The sequence below is a fragment of the Dromaius novaehollandiae genome, chromosome 14, assembly GCF_036370855.1.
Source record: "Dromaius novaehollandiae isolate bDroNov1 chromosome 14, bDroNov1.hap1, whole genome shotgun sequence".
Taxonomy (NCBI): Eukaryota; Metazoa; Chordata; class Aves; order Casuariiformes; family Dromaiidae; genus Dromaius; species Dromaius novaehollandiae.
In genome coordinates this window covers 11,498,788-11,515,585 of record NC_088111.1, presented here as the reverse complement: position 1 = coordinate 11,515,585, position 16,798 = coordinate 11,498,788, and the positions used below count along the sequence as shown (strand labels likewise).

General features: G+C 41.6%; 1 protein-coding gene and 1 long non-coding RNA gene across 5 annotated transcripts in view; one reads left to right on the top strand and one right to left on the bottom strand.

The window, feature by feature from the left end:
* The window catches only part of MYH11 (myosin heavy chain 11), a 64,348-nt gene that overhangs the window by 32,376 nt on the left and 15,174 nt on the right, over positions 1-16,798 (bottom strand). For 3 of the 4 annotated variants that reach the window (XM_064520340.1, XM_064520342.1, XM_064520343.1), the window contains exons 4-6: positions 11,260-11,287; positions 3,213-3,315; positions 1,322-1,342 (exon numbers count right to left, since the gene is read on the bottom strand). In XM_064520340.1, the coding sequence (XP_064376410.1) occupies positions 1,322-1,342; positions 3,213-3,315; positions 11,260-11,287 (152 nt within the window). The remainder of the gene's footprint in view (positions 1-1,321; positions 1,343-3,212; positions 3,316-11,259; positions 11,288-16,798) is intronic. The other variant, XM_026096333.2, reaches the window with a different exon arrangement.
* LOC112981043 (uncharacterized) lies at positions 3,273-12,921 on the top strand. The gene is made up of 3 exons (XR_003258585.2): positions 3,273-3,345; positions 5,193-5,322; positions 11,797-12,921. It is a non-coding gene; the product is annotated as an uncharacterized LOC112981043 (long non-coding RNA).

The following is a 16,798-nucleotide window of genomic DNA, read 5'->3' as shown; positions in this document are numbered from 1 at the left end:
ATGGTAATGAGAGGAGAGGAGGAATGGCTTTCCTAGAGCATAGATCAGTTGGGAGCTAAGGGCTGAAGTAAAATTGCACTGAAAAAAAAAACAAACCCAAAAAACTAACTACTGCTGAGTTGGAAGATGAGGGGAGAGAGATTTCAACAAGCTAATACAGGTGTCCTACAGGAAGTAATGAATTCCTGAAAGCTCCTGAAGTTTCTCTGTACTGGGCAATTCTTTCCACTTACAATCTGTAGTTTTAAAACCTGAGCATTAGGTTGTTGCTGAATTCAGATGGTGACAGCTGGAGAAGAACCTTGGCCACTAGGATTAGACAGAACCCCTCCACTCCTAGTGAGAACCAAGCTATGCTATAAACAGGGGGGTATAAAACTCTGGCTCCAAGCTAACAGCATTGTATGCAGCTGTAACTCCACTGAACTCCGCAGAATTGCCTACGCCAGACGTGAATTTAGTTTTTTACAGAGAGAAGCAAAATAAAAAAAATCTAAAGCTTGTCAAATGAACTAAGGGGCAACACAGTGGGTATTACAATTGTATTGCCTTTTGGCATTGCCAAAGTCTGAGAGGCAGCAGTCAGAATAGGGAAAAAAAGGCCCAGTACAAAGAAAAATCCCATTTGCCTGGCGTACAGACAAAAACAATGTGCCAGCAAACCTGCCTCATTCCCAGCGCTGGTGTGCTGGTACGGCACGCCACGGTACCAAGGGCCCGCAAAGGCTGGTAAGGATCTGCTGTAACGCACTTGCAGACACACGCTGCAGTGGTAATGGCTCTGTTATGTATCATAGCAGCAAGCTAGGAACATGCTAACTTTTGCGGATGTGAACAATTCTCAACAGTTACATGAAAATGTAAAATTGAAAGCAATATCAAATGGAAAGCATGCAGCCAAAGTAACGAATCAATCACACACCGTGAGATTTAGGAATTATTTCACAACAGTCCTAAAAAGTTCAACCAGATGCACAGAAAGCATTGGAGTATTTTCATTCAGAGATCACGTTGCTCAATGTCAGGCTGATTGGCTCTTTCAGGATCGTGGAAAAATTCATTCAAACTACGGCAATTTGAACACACGCATATAGAACAGAGTGATATTTGAAAGATAACCCTGCCTGTGTCAGACCTCATTCTTCGTCTTGGAGCCTGACACAGTTAGGGTTGATTTGTGAGAGCATTTGGTGCTATTGTTGCTTTTCATATCATACAACATATTTCAACAAAGTCTCTCTTAAATTTTTGAGGTGCAACAATAGCATGCAGATCTACACTCAGTGCCTTAAACACACATCAAACAGTCTAAGTTACTCACGTAAGCAAAAGATGGACCTTGCTGTATTGAATAATGTGGTATAAAACAAATGTCAGTATCATTTCCATTACATAGACACTTTTTATTGTTTTTCCTGTATTAAAATAATCAATATACAGTTTCCATGCAAGTAAACCAGAAATACAAATAAAAACAACACATTGCAGACATATCAAGAGTACAAATACAGTTAACATACATAGAGCATTTTAACTGGAGGAAAAAAAAAAGAACCAAAGGGATGAGGTTTGGATCGGATCCCAAGTTAGTCTCCCAAAACCAGACAAGGAGAAACATTTTTATGGTAAATCCCATATTTCTCTCTAGTGCAACTGAATCATTTTGCTATTCTTCACTCTTTCTTAATGACTGTAATTGCAGTGCCAGTAGTCTCAGCCACTGAAGTACTATTTGCCAGCATGTTGCAGAACAAGTTAGACTTCCTCTCAGCCCTTGTCTGGTGGATATTTGCCTGCAGGTCTATCTCAGGGCTAGTTTGATTGAGTTTGATGAAATTCCCCATGAAGAAAAGAGGAATCATCAGCAACTCCAGTTACTTGCCCATTAGGAATGGCCCTGAAACCACGAGTTCATTCCCTCTGCCACAGAGCAGGACTCAGGAGGAAGGAATCGTTTTTTTGCATTAACATTCAAAACAGGAAAATTATACCTTTCGTCTTGGTTCGTTTCCATCAAACTTAATCACAGATTTCTAGAAAGCACTGCCCAAAGGGACATCTACTCCCTCCTCTGCCCCAAAGTTGAACCTGCTGTCCCTAAACCTGAAATACTCATGCTGGAAGGGGCCAGTCTGCACACCCTGTACTCTGCAGTCCTCTCTCTGCTGAGATTCAGGAGAGGCAAGGCAGGGAGCCGCAAGATCCAGGACAGGTCTGGTCATGACATGTTTGCCTGCATAGAGCTACACTGCTAATACAGTATAAATTACATAGGCTGAAGCCATGGTTACAGTTCCTTGTCACCTTGGGTCTTTGTCCTTGTCTTTGGGTTTTAATTTGAGCTGGATTTTAACTGGTGATCCAAAGAAGCAATTACTCACTTTGGACCCAGTCCTGCATTCAGAACACACTGACATCTCTTCCTGAATTAAGCCTGTTTTGCCATAAAAGTGAATTTCTACATCTTTTTACAGAAGATCTTGAGTAAAATTCAAAAGGCTCTAAATGACTTAGGAACTGGAGTTGCATCTTTGAAAATAAGAAAGAGAGGTAGGAGCATCAGCCACGCCAGCAGTCACAGGGAACCAAGTAGGTATAAGCTCATAATGCGGTTCATAGCAGGACAAGGAACTTCAGTCACTAAGGCAGGTTTATTAAAATTTTGAGGCAACAAACTATTCGTAAAGAATCGTGCCTTTCAAAATTGTTCTCTCTTTGTCAGGGGAGTAAAGAGAAACCAAAAAACTGTAAAGGTTTTACAGTGGGACTCTTTGCTATGTAGTAAGAAAACAGGCCTACTAAGGAAGCCAATCAAAACTTTGGAAGTTTAAATCTTGGCATACATTTTTGTGATGCAGCCGGACAATGTGTTAGTTAAAGGTTTTCCCAAACTTCTTAGTTGCTGGGGCCAAAGGTAAAATAAGGACCCAAAACCTTGCAGACCCCAAGGCCTTCATATTAGGCTATAAATAGATACTATACATATGGAAAGCTATGAATAATTCTCTTCTAGCAAAGTACATTCTGATTTGGTGCCTAAAGGGATGTCAAACAAAATTTTTTTCCATAAACATAGAGCTGTGACATAATTGTGTACTCTTAATATGTCGACTGTTTGGCAAGCCATAAACGTTGACTTGCTGTTAGCACAGTCAGCTCAGTGCAGTCCTAACAAACTTGAAGGAGAACTGAATACGGAGGAGCTCACTTACTGTGATGCTGGTGTCCTTTTTGCCCTTATGTGATGAAGCAACATAAGCCAGATACTGAATGACCTTTTTGGTATTTTCTGTCTTGCCAGCACCAGATTCACCTCTGAGGGGAGCGAAAAAAACACAAAAGAAGGTACGTAACTAGTGAACTCCTTCCACCATGAGAAGTATTTAGAGTACAAAAATAAGCTTGGAAAATGCCCGGCTCAGTTAGTATCTACCCCAGAACACCATCTCTCCCAATTCCACCTGACTTCAGCATGCAAGGAACGCAATATCAGAGCTGCTGCTCTGTCCCATTAGTATTTTGACTGGACATTGGGCCATTTAAGGCAATCCTAAAACATGATGCATTTTTGAACAGCAGTTCATCTTGCTTTGGCAGCATCTGAATGTTTATGAGAAGTGGGGCTGGCAGGGAATCTGCTCGTATTTTAAGACCAAAAAACATAACATTAACTATGATGTGGTACAGCAGTAAGAAGAATCATCAGCAGTAATATAATAGTCATTTTCTCCTCTGAAACTTTGGCATTAAAATAGGGTAAGAGTTTATACCAGTCCTAGAGAGTAAGGGATTGATGCTGCCTCCTTTGAGCTCCATGTTCAAACTCCCATTGAACTCAGTGGGACCACAGCTGGCACTGCCTGAGCAGGTATGGCTACTAACCAGGTCATTTGGGACCTCTCAGGTGGGGAGATTTCCAGCCAGCGAGGCAGCATCCCAGCTGTGCTCTGTGCGGTGTCTCTTGGGAAGCTGGATGGCAGTGTTAACTTTCCGCCTCCCAGAAGACTTCGAAGGGCAAGTTTATTTACAACTATTAAGTCCTCTCTTAAAGTAAAATACAGATTTTCAAAGTACAGGTACAAGGGCCAGATTTGTGTGGTCGTTTCTCAGAAGGAGGAACATTTCTAGCCCAACTCTGTCCTCTCTAGGTGTCACATTACATTGTCTCACTTCTTTTAGATTCCTTTGGCTCAGATGATTATTTAGGCTAGAATGTTTTTATATTGCCCTGGCTCAGCAATGAAAAAGGGCATTTAAGCGGGTGTGGATGTAACTTAAACTCAAGCTAATTCTTTTTACTCTATCAAGATAGTGCTGTAAGGAAGGCAACAGTCTAAATATAAGTCGGACCTCTCTGTCTTTGGATTTAAATAAAAATGGATTTAAAAATAAAAAGAACAATACATTCAAAAATCCCATGGATACTCATCAACTCTTTTGAAGCTGAAACTATTTAGCTGGATCCATTGCAGTTCTGTTCCTTTTCCTAATTAGGAAATATAGGAGTTAATTTTCCCTACCAAGGGACCAGTGATAAATGGGCATAAAAAAATATGAGTAAGCGCTGGGCAGAACTTTTAAGGCGAGATGACATTGATGTAAACCTTAGGAAACCAGAAACAATTCCTGCCTGAGGTACGCGATGATGAGAAGTGTTTCTTCTGGCTTTTAGAGTTTTAACAAGAAATAATTGAGATTAATATGTTCCTTTTCTAAAGACCTGGGTTAATTTGCACAGTTTAGAGGCTGGATTCATCCATGCCTGGTCTTCAGTGCTGAAACATTTCCATGTTTTATTGATAAAAATTAAGTGTCCTGGGAGCAATTCCAAACCAAGCACACCAATCTGAAGATGTGTACAGAGTTTTCAAATAAATCTACCTTACAACTTTGCTTTTTTGCAAAAGATAAAAACTTTCTTCAAACAAACCCTAGGCTTTGAACTATTCCATTTTATCAAAGGTTATTTGTAGTTCATCGCTACATGAATTGCATTTCCTTTCTCCCAGGGCAACAGTGCCCATCATTTGGCTTTCCCCTGAATCCCTGTAAGTATTACCATATATGGCATCATTTTGCTTGTAATTATCCTACCCTACTGTAATGCTTAAGTTACTTAACATTTTGTTCTGTGCTTTCTTTCCTTAACTCTTTGCTCCTGCACAGGCTGATAGTTTTTCTCTTTTCTGCAGATATGCTTTGAGGCTTTAACTTCATAATGAAGTGGACAAGAAAAAATTCTACGCTTTAACATGAAATGGAAAACGGGCAGATAGGATCTCAACAGCTACAAATGGAAAAAGAAGTCTCCATGGTCATTAAGTAAGGAAGGGTATTGTCCATAGCTGATGGATACATCTAATTTTTTAATAGATCATTTTTAAAAGTCAATGAGTTTTAGATAGACAGGTCTGATGTACAAGTATCCATTTAACAACATTAGTAGCCTTCATGATCTGAAAGATATATCACAGCTGTATGACAACTTCTAGACTTCATCTCAGTGATAAAATATCACATGTGTATGAAAACTAACTAATGGGAAGGAATGACTAGATCAGATTCAATGCCTCTAAACACCAAGGAACTTACACGGGAAAAGGCGTAGGAGGAGGAGGTGGAGCTTCTAGGTGGTATCCGGAGAAAAGCACTCCTCTCCTGTCTTTATAATCTACATGCTTTCTACACTTAATCTCAGTGGATTTTTCCAGGTGGGTCTTTTTCTTGCAAATATCTTTCAGTGCTTTAGGCACACACCATTCACAGCAGGACTCCCCCCAGGAGGCATCTCTTCCTCTCTTCTGAGTGCCTATTTTCCTCAGTATGTATCCCCAAATCATGTTCCAAAGTGAGAGTTCATCATACAGACTCAGCTACCGCTGTCCTAATCATGATCTTCCAGGAGTAGACTAATCATTTGTCTAATTGAAGTATCTCAGATCATCCTTGTGGCCTGCCATACATCAAGGCAGCACAATTATTGCCAGCGCAGTTCCTTGGACCCAGCTCAGATGCACAGTACAAACAAAGCAAAGCAAAAGCAGTCCCCGGCTCACAGTTCTCGTGATTACAACAGCAGTACTTCCCGTGCATGTTCTCCCCCTAAGAAATTCTCTTGTTTTCCCAGAGTGAAGAGGAGGTTCACTGAGTTTAGAGGCTAGCCCTCTTAGAAACAGTGTTCTCTTATTGTGTGGCATAGTTTAAGTTTTTTCCTCCCTCGTTTCTTGCCAGGCTTTGTTTTAGGAACTCAGTATAGGATTAAAGCACATAAGCTCACATATACACTGCTCAGCTCTAACAGAGTTTTTGTGCCACACTAGCTACTAAATCCTTCATTGCCTCCACTTTAGCTGAAAAATATCCCAGTTGGAATGGGTTGCCAAATTAGGACAGGGTGAGAGTGACAAGTTGGCCCTGCTGGTGTGGGCTGAGCCCGTGGTGTAGCTAGAATGCCTGCACTTTTAACTGGGCAAAAAAATCTAGTAAAGAGTGGATTTTTTGTTGAAAACTTGAAAGCTTCTGTATTAAAATTGTGGTATAAAACTTAAGTTGAATACTTGTGGTATTGAACTTAATTCCACTTTTGGAAAAGTCTGAAAAGTAACAGCAGCATTTATTTTCAGCATTCGTTTCAGTGAGCAGCGAACCACAAAAACTGACCATTCGCACATCTCAGTCTGGCTACGCTGGCACTGCAGGAAGCCTCCCTACACAGAGCAGTCAGTGAGGTGCTCTGAATCACACTGGCGCTTTGGCAGGCTCCATTCTGCAGTATGACATGTGCAGAGATAATGAAAATCTTTGTCCCAGACCAGCTGTGCCCCCGAGAGACATGGCTCAGAACCCAGCCCACTGATCCTACTCGTTTACTTACAAGAAAATTCCCCAAAGAGACTGAGCTGGTTCTGCACCAAGCTCCGCCCCAGGTCTAAAGCTACACGAGATATCTGTGTGGGAGAAGGGCCAGGCAGCGAAGCTTGCCAGCTCCAGCCTTTAAGATCTAGTTGGCTGGGAAAGGAAAGAGTTTTGCTTTCTTGTGGAGGAGTCTTGACTAATGGGGCTTTGCAGTTTAGAGGATGTTCTGGATGACTCTGATTCTTGACATGTGTCCGGGGAGAAAGCAGGCTGAGGTCATTTGGCCGTGTGAGGCGCTGGAAGGTTTGCCCACTGGGAGAGAGAGGAAGGAAGGGGGAAAGGGCAGGGTGGTTGCTGCCTCGCCAATATTTTGTCTGTTACTGTATCAAATTAAATGGAAATAGCACCCTGCTACCATATGTTCTGATAGAATGTGTTCAAACTGAACGATTCTATAAAAGAGTAAAACGTAATGAAAAAAAATTGATTTAGACTACAAATCATATGTTTAATAATCATTTGTTCTGCAGGCTTCACGTTTCCCCAGTCATTCAGATTTCTAATCAGACTTTTTTCTCACTCATTGAAGGTGGCTGTTTGTTTAACTGAAGTTTGTGCTCAGTCTTTTTAGCCATATCTGCGTTCTAGAAAAAACATATATCCTACCCACTCTTTTCAGGAAGTGATTGAAATATGTAGCCCCAAGATCAGACAGGTATAAGGCCAGATTTTAAAGAACTTGTATGCTTAGATATGCAATGATCCCCTGTGGAACTTTTAGTAAAAAGGCCTTTTGAAAACTCCATGAGACATCCACTTGTCTTAAGGTAACTTGTCTTAATGAGATACTTAAAGGTCAAAAGTCCCTTTTGAGGACTGGTGCCTTTTTGTATATTAATTATTGTATGTAAAGTCACAAGCCTGTTCACTGGACATTGTTTAGTCCAAATCACTCCAAGTTGCTGATGCACTGAGGCTGCTCAGTTCACTGAGTAACTGGACAGATTTACTAGGATTTTTCCTTCAGCAACATCTAATGTGCTGGTCAACAGCACCCAGGCCCTCAGTACGGTCTTTGCAAGAGTGAACACAGGGAGCAGAATATTCCACGGCCAACTCAGACCTCAAAGATGGGAGACTACCGTGGGGATGCCTCAGTGCAGGTGGGAATTTCAGGGAATCCTAGTAGCCAGGGAGAGGGGGGAGGCTGCATGGGACATACAGGGACTGAAACACAAGGACGAAAAAAACTTCACTGCCTAAATTTCCAGACACGTAAAATAATATTTCATACTCTTAGTGCAGCTAGTATACCCACACCTAAATGAGACAGTAAGCAGAGCCAAGCATAAAGTTCCTTCTGCTGCAGAGAGGCAGTCTGTAAGCGTGCCGGCTCGGACGTGGGGTGCTCGGGCTGGCTGTTACTGACAGAGGACAACTGGCAGAGGATGAAACGGGGACGTTCACGATGCTGCCCATGGCACAGAACCAACATGGGAATGAGCGCGTGCAGAGGGCAGTAGATCAAAGGCAGCATACACTTACTAATTAATAAAACGTAGAGGAAATAATAAAGCCTAGCAAACACAGGGAATTCTGCGGGAGCATCAGACCCCATTGAAGCATTAAAGACAGATGGAGCATTTTAAACATACCACAGTTAATCGCGCAAAGGCTAGGGGTTGGAAAAGAATGCAAACAATACTTAGCAGCTCGACGGTAGGTTCAATGAGCTGAGGGTGAAGTCCTAAGAAGGGGGGATCACTCCCCAGTTCTCAGACCCAGGTGCAAGCACATACCCTGGGCTGCCCAGCGCATATCAGGTGAGTCTGGGGTGCTTCACATCCCCACTAGGCCTTTGATTTCCAGGGCAGCTGTACTAACAGTGAAATAATTTTGCAGGAGAAGTAGTAGAAACCACACTGCACGAGGCATTTAAAAATCAGGTACACAATTTCTGCTTGTATTTCTGCACCTGGTTTTTGGCTATCCTGCTGAATTCCCATAAAGTAAATAACAAAAAGTTATTTGTGGGAGACAAGGTAGCAATAATTGGAAGAATAAGAGTCTACACTGCAATGTCAGTAAGTATCAGTGAATTCTTGGCAGCATCCAGAACGATTTACTTATGAATAGTTATAGCTGCATTCTGGTTTTACAGTTTAGGTACTGGGCCTTGGAAAGTTTGAGTCTATAGCTATTTAAAGAAAAGATTCCAGCTGATCAATGCCATGAACTCAGCAGTTATTGCTATAAATTTTAGACAAAAAGATAATTTCTTAGAATTTTTAGCAATTATAAAATAATGCTAAGTGCTTGTGCTGGAGGGCTGCCTAGCTAAAAGCCAAGCGATCATTCTTGTTTCTATACAGCCAAATAAGGCCAAGGGTGATAAAGCAGTAGTGGTTACAGCTGTGTATATTGATTTTAACTTGCCTAATCTTTTTGACTTAAAAGACTGGTGAGAGGGCTGTTTTAAACTATGGGTCATGATGCCCATCCAATATAGAGCAGTTGTTCTAAACATCTAGATGAATCACATACTATGGCTGTTTTCAAAATGGGAAAGACATTTTATTCTCTGTTTTATGTATTACTGGTATGAAATGATTTGATTATGTTTCCCAGTTTAGCTGGCTACATAAGAAGAAAACATTTATTTATTTTCATATTCAATATATTTAGTAGCTATCCAAAGTGGAACCTTTAAAGGATTTTAATGAACAAAAAGGCATAGATTTGCAAAAGAAAGGTCCTTTCCTAAAAATTCTAATATTCCAAAGTTAAAAGAAGATCTGAGGAGTGGAAAAATAAACTAAAGTACAGGAATAGAAGGAGGAAATGTATGTCATAAATTAGTCTTCATTACCATGACAAGTTTCATCCTGGGAAGACAGTGATAGTCAATTTTTATTTCATCATTGCATCAATTTTAGAGTTGTTTTTGGTTTTAATGCATTTTTGGGCAGAGTCTTAGTTGATATACATGCATGTAATGGAATCTGGTTAAAACAGAGGTCAGAGCTACACTGGCCCTTACAGGTTTTGGATCCAGTCTACAATTTTTAGTTTTTCTGAGATGGTAAGTTTGTTCCAGTGAGTAGTGGCACTCTCAAATATCTATATTGTTGGTTATCAGTAGCATTGTTTTTTAAAAACTATGAAATAAGTATGTATTCACTCACTTAGTAATCACATTTTGATGGATCACCTCCCAAAAACAATTCACTTCAGGACTGTATGTATTTCTAGTGTTTAACAGACTACAGCTTCGCTGTATGGAGCTGATATAATGATATGTGTGCCACCTTCTGCAAACAATGATAACTCACATTTCCACAGAATCAAATCCCACCTTTGATCAGGAAAACTGGAAGATGCAGTGAACACAAATTTAATTCAAAAGCATCCTCAATGGCATTTAAGTAAGTAAAACCAACTGAATGGCAAAAGTGTGATGAAGGAATAGCGAACTGATCAAAAGAAGGCCACATAGAAGCTACCTGTGATATTAAAGCAGTACGTTCTGCACAGCAAAGCTCCTTACAGTAAAATCAGGGCCTGACCCAATACAATAGCTGAATCTCTCAGTGTGATGATATCTAAGCACCATCAGGTCAACGCTCCAAGAGGAGGCCTTCAGCAAGCTGCGACTCAGAAAACGGGAGCTTTCAACACCCGGCTGGCTTAGCTGACGTCCCACCCTGCGCAGACAGGTTGTGCCAAGCGTGCGGGCCTGGGAGGCGCAGTGCCGCAGAGCCCGTGCCGTCAGGGCACCAGTGCCTCCGGCGCAGACCCCGGGGAACCGACTGGGTCGCCGGGCACGCCTTACCGAGCCAAAGGGAGTCGTGTAGCCAGTACTAGCACAACGCTAGCTATCATATATACAAACAGCCCAAAATAACAACACGAACATGAAAGATCACGCTTTTCTGTAATGACAGCTGATTTAGGATGTGATGATGAGGTACCAACAGCAAAAAATGAGAAGTGGTTGAAGAAATATCCAGGATGCTCTGCTTTCCTCAGAGGTTGCTCACTTTTCTGTAGGGATTTCTTAAAATCCGTTTTTCCTTCTACACACACAGTTTGACCGCCAGACTCCCCGAGCACCCCTGGTACGTTCTAAATCCTCTGAATTCAGAAAGTCACTTTAAACAAAAGGCTTGTGCAAATCCTCTGAATTCAGAAAGTCACTTTAAACAAAAGGCTTGTGCATTAAAGACTTCCTAAGGCCCTGCTACTGCCTTCGTATTTGATCAACAGGTAAGTCTCCTAGTGGGACTGGAGTTCAAGCCCATTGAAGGCCAGGGCCATAGACCCAGCTCCATCAGGATTTGGGTCAACTTTGAATAAGGAAAAACATCATTATGTAGAGAAATACTTAAATAGCTGGTTACTTACGTGCACAGAATAGACTGGTCTTCTCGATCTGTGAATAAAGAAAAAAATCCATTAATTAGGGGAAATGGGTATGTCCTGACAGAACCACTTATTATTATAAGGATTTACATTAAACAAACTGTCTAGACCTTCCAAAATCTGACAATTCGAGATTAGTCAAAAGTATTGAGTTCACATCTTACTTAATTTGCCGTAGCATTTAAATAAGCATCTCTAATGGAAATATTTTGTACCAAAATTGAACAAAAGGTTAAGAGTTCAAAAATACTTTTTTGTAAATTCCTTTAGAGATAAACTGTAATGAGAACAGCAAAAAGATCAGGCTCTCTGTAAGAAGGTTATAATTGAAAGTTTCAAGCTTGAAACTGGAGTTTTTACTGTGCTTAGAAAGTATGTCCAAAAGCCCACTTAAGATGAAGTCTGGATAGATAAGGTATCAAAGGCTAAAATTTTTTAACCTGGTCATGCAAAGCTTTAGATTTTCGAAGCAGAGCAGTCCAAATACCTGAGAAATGTACTCTCTCCATTTCTTTTCAGATTTAGAGAGGACTTCTATCAAGAAGATAAGTATGTTCTCTAAGGTATCCTCCAAAGTATAAGCCAAAACAAGACACTTCACATATTCTACAAGAGATGTTAACAAGTACCTAAGTATTTTTCATGGTTTTTACTCTGAGCAGAACCATCAAACACATACTGGATCAAAGTTTGTAAAAAGGTGAGCCAAAATCTTCACTAGATAATTTCTACTATGTAAGAGATGTGAGAGGTTTCAGAGCAGCAGAGTCCAATATGCTATAATGGGGCAGCAAGGTTCAGGATTGCATCCTAACTCCGTAACCTGCTCTTGCCACGTCCCTCTTTGTTTGTGCATTTGAGGTCAGGATCTCTCTTTACCTCAGAATACAGAGAATTTTCTACCATTAAGTTGGTCTCAAACAAAGATCTGCAGGCTGTGGTACACAATTAACACACACTGAAGTTTCAGAATGTGCTCAGCAACACTAGAATATTTTTCCAGGCAATATTTTTCCAGGCAACGAGACTTCCCAAAAAGTCTGTGATAATGGAAGTCTATAAAATTTGCCCTCTATGTAAATGGGCATGACTAGCTTGCTTGTAGTGATTGTCTCTGAAGTAGAAAAAATTTTTCACTGTGAGGATGGTCAGGCATGGGAATAGCTTGTCCCAAGATGGGTGGTATCTCCACCCTTGGAGATAGTTGGCGTAGACTGGATACGGCCCTGAGCAACTGGATCTGCCACCCAAGTTGGTCCTCCTTTGAGCGAGGCTGTCAGAAACAGCCTTGCACAGGCTGCAAACAAGCTGCTTGCTTAGGAAAATAAATTCCTAGGCAGGTGAAGTAAATTTTTGAAATATATGCATAATTTACAGATCTCAGACTTGAAGCAGCCTGTTAAAGCAGAAGCAAAGATTTTGGTGTGTTTTCACGTTAGCTATCAGATGCGGAGCTAGCATTAGAGCTGTTGGGCCTCTGGGCAGAGGTAAGGCATGAACCACTTCCTCCTTTTATTCAGCGTGCTGGTGACTTGCAGAGCTATCCATCTGAGTGCCTGCCCCTAAAACTGGCCCTGTATGTAATAAATATCGTACAACTACCTACAGTAAACAAACTTTCTGTCTTGTGTTAAGATAATGGAGATAAATTCGGCCTATTAAGCTTGCAGGTTTTAATTGCTGCCTGGACCACAGCCAGTCTAGGAGAAGCAGTAGTGGATTCTGCTTTGCTTTGGAATGATATTAAACAACTGTTTTTACTCCCAGTTCCTCAACAGTATTCAAGCAAATCCGATAATATTAACTGCTTTTTTGAACACTCGCATGGTAAATAGCACCACTTAACTGCTCTAGTTGGTAAATTGGTGCAAAATGAATCATTACATTTCCATTGGAGATATTTATCAGCAATCAGCGCAGCAGGACTCTCCCACATAAACATTTTCGATGAGAGGAGCTGTGAGCCATGTTTATTTTTCACTGCAGGATATGGAGCTAGACTTTCTTTCAAGTTAAAAAAAGTGAGAACACGGTAGAATTTTTGCTAAAAATACACTGTTGTGTAAATAGAAACCATGGGCATATATTGATACTTCATCACAAACCCATAAATACCGTAAAGAAAATAAAAGCTATTCCTTGACAGAGAGTTACCAGTGGAATTTCTGAGCTCAGGGGACATTAGAAAAAGTAGGTCTCCTCCAAGCCAACTATTTTCTCACCGCTCTTCTCTCCCCATTGCTGTCCTTCTTTTCCTCCCCAGTATTTTGTCTGTTTAGGATCTTCAATGACTAAATCTTCCTTTCAGTGGCTCCTGGCATTCAGCACAGAGTCCTTCCCTTGCCGTTGTGTCGTTCAGCCTTCTGTTGCCTCCCAGCCAGTGCTGACTACCCTGAGAGCTTTCTCCACTGCCGTGGCATCAGTCCCCAGAGGCTGCCTGCCTGCCTGCTTCCCATCCGGGGGAATGTGACAAGACACTCAGCACAAGAGATCTGGGACCACAGAGCAAGTGAGAGGCCCCTCTTGAAGGTAAACTGGCCCACTGCAGGTGTTTGCCTGGGTGTATATGGGCACCTTTGCTGAAATGTAGGAGAAGAAGAAGTATTGGGAAGGTCAGAAGTTGCACCAGGTGCCTTGTGGGAGAGCGAACAAACTGTATAAACCAAGTCCTATTCTGTTATGCCCTGACCTGCAAATACTTGTCTCCATTACTTTCAAGGGCTCTCCACCTTGATGGCTCCTATTTCTGTTCCAAAATATTTTATTCTATGTATAAAGGATTGTGCCCTATTTTGAGAGTCTGCAACTTTATGCAAATAGATCTATCAGAAGAGAATGCTTTGCACAAATGAAGCTCCTTAAACATAATTCCTGTGGTTTATAAGGTAACAAAATAGGTCTTCTAGGTCCCCAAATGTCTTTGGTTAAAGCTTTTTTTTTTTTTTTAATTTGACAGTACCTTGAAGAACATCATGTCCACCCCCTGTTTTAGGTGGATTTGTCCACCTGTCTATTTTAGACATTTTGGAAATTTTTGCGTTCCCCTTTGATTTTTAATAGTATACAGCCCTACTTTTACATTCTGAAAACCACTCGCCTACTTAAACATGCAGTTGACTTTTGTCTGAAATCTGCTTAGCTTTTTCATCAGTACACCTTTGGTTTGCTTGTAAGAATCATATGCCCTCTGTTCTCAATAGACCAGCTAGTTCTGCTTAATCACAAACAAAATCAGATGGTTTATCACAATGAAGCAGCAAGTTGGCAGCTTTACCATAAAAGGAAAAAACAGACTGAAGCCATGTTCCAACACTCACTTACTGCTTCTTTACATTTGTTAATAACTACACTGCCAAAAGGGGACATTTCTGTACAGTCCTGCTAAGGACACAGTAAACAGATGGCTTTTTGCAGCAGCCTCCTTTTCTCAGATCTTGGGAACTGTGTTTCCCTCCTATACCTCCCAGTGACTACCAGGTTGTTTGTTTTTCCATGTTCAGCTCAAGCTTGCATATAAAGCACTTGCGTAAAGCTATTTTTTGCAAAAAACATCTAAGCTCCCTGAATCTGCAGAAAGCTGTAATATATCTTTCCCATGACCATCTTTTGCCAAAGCACTTAAAAAAGCCTAATCATCCATATGAAAACTTTATTATTACTGCTACATAACCTGACTTTTCATATTTGTATTTTTTATCATTCATCTGCTGTTTGCTGTGAGCAGGGAAGATGGCAGAAGGCAGCAGGATTACTCATCCTCCCTGGGCTGGTGTCTTACACTGATGATCCCTGAAAGCTGGCAGTGCTGCAGCAAGAAGCAGTCCGCCCACCTCCAGCTCCTCTTCCCTGTCCTTCCTGCTGCTCCGGGCGTTGCTGCAGCCACGCTGCCCACCAGGCTGGGGAGCTGATCCGCTTTAAACCAAACCAACCAAAAAGAAGGGGTGGTTTTAACCCGGATCCGTTTCGCATCATACCTGCGTGAAGACAGGCGCTGGCGGCACAGGAGTTGGAGTGAGGGGGCAGAGCACGTCGTATAGTGGCTGTGCCACTGGGAAACGATTTCATTAATACCACGGGAGCAATAGGTAGGTGGGGAAGCATAAGGTGATTTTTTTATGAGCAAGGTCTCTAAGTGTAGTGTTAGCCAGCTAGCTTGTCTACAAAGGGAATTAGGGTGGCTCAGTTCAGTGTGGTAGCTCCCGGGAGGAGATACACACACAGAATGCCTTCAGGGAATAGTATATTCTCTTAAACTTTTAGATTAAAAAAAAAACAGTGGATAAAGTTTACTCCTGTTCTGGCTAAAAATGAGTGTCAAAGAGTGATCGTGCCTGGGCCATAATCCTATTAGATAAGTGACATGTGTTAATCAGCAGATTCCACAAGACATCCAGCAACCCCAATGGGGCATGAGCTGTCATGGTTGAGATTTTTAAAAGGGTTTTAATTGCTCAGAACCACTTGAAATAAGTGGAAATTTTATCTGTGCCCAGCCAGCATCTCTGTTGATTACTTGCTCCTGTAAGAATTCAGCTTTCTTAATATTTGGAAGAAAGTCTAAATATCTGATTTCTGTTAACTGTGGCTAAGTGTTATTACCAGAACAACTTTGGTAAGACTCAGATGTCATCCTAGATTATTACAGTAACCAAATAAACTTCTAAAACAAGGTGGAGTACAATGTACACAGCTGATGTTTTCTGCTGGAATTTTTGTGCCAACAGAAAAGGTGAGAATGTGAAGGGCCATGATTCCCGGTTGATGCATCTGCAGTGGGACCTCTCTGGAGATCCAGCAGTTTACGGACATTGAGGCTTGATTCACCTATGGATAGAAGTTCCCTGGGATATCACAACTAGCTGATTGCTCCTGGCCAAGCAGCTCTGGTCATGCAGTACTCGAAAATAATTCTTCTGTCTCATGAACCTAAGATATATTTTACTTTGGCAAGCAGAAACTATGCACGTTTCTCAGATAAGATGGGATACCAAAATTTCAGGAGGAAAACGTTCAGTGCCCTCCATGTCTATGAGTATGAATTTCTGTTTATACTCTGTTGGCAAATATTCTTACAAAAAAAACTATGAAGCCCTCCATGTCTATACATGTTGCCTGTACAGACACACACATTCATGTTGACGCCCACTTTCACCACTCCTACATGAATCCAGTTTGGCTGAACAACTAGAGTTATTTTGAGGTTTGGTTTAGTTTTCTGCACAAAACACAAGTACGCTTTTACAAACAAAAGCACAGTTTTAAAAGCAGCTGGGGCCCTCTTGAGAGATGGAGAAGCCCCAAAATGGCATGTGCAAGTAAAAGAGCAAGCAGAGCGTGGGTGTCCTGGGCCTGTGACGTGAGCTCTTGTGGGACCGCTCCGCGGCTGCCGCGCCAGCTGCGCGTGGTTGGGCTGGGAGGTGGTGGAGCAGCATTGTGTTAAAGGTTCACGTTATGCTCCATTCCCTCCTCCTCTCTTCCCTTTTCCTTCCTACTTGGCCCCCCCCCCCCAGCCTGCAGTTGG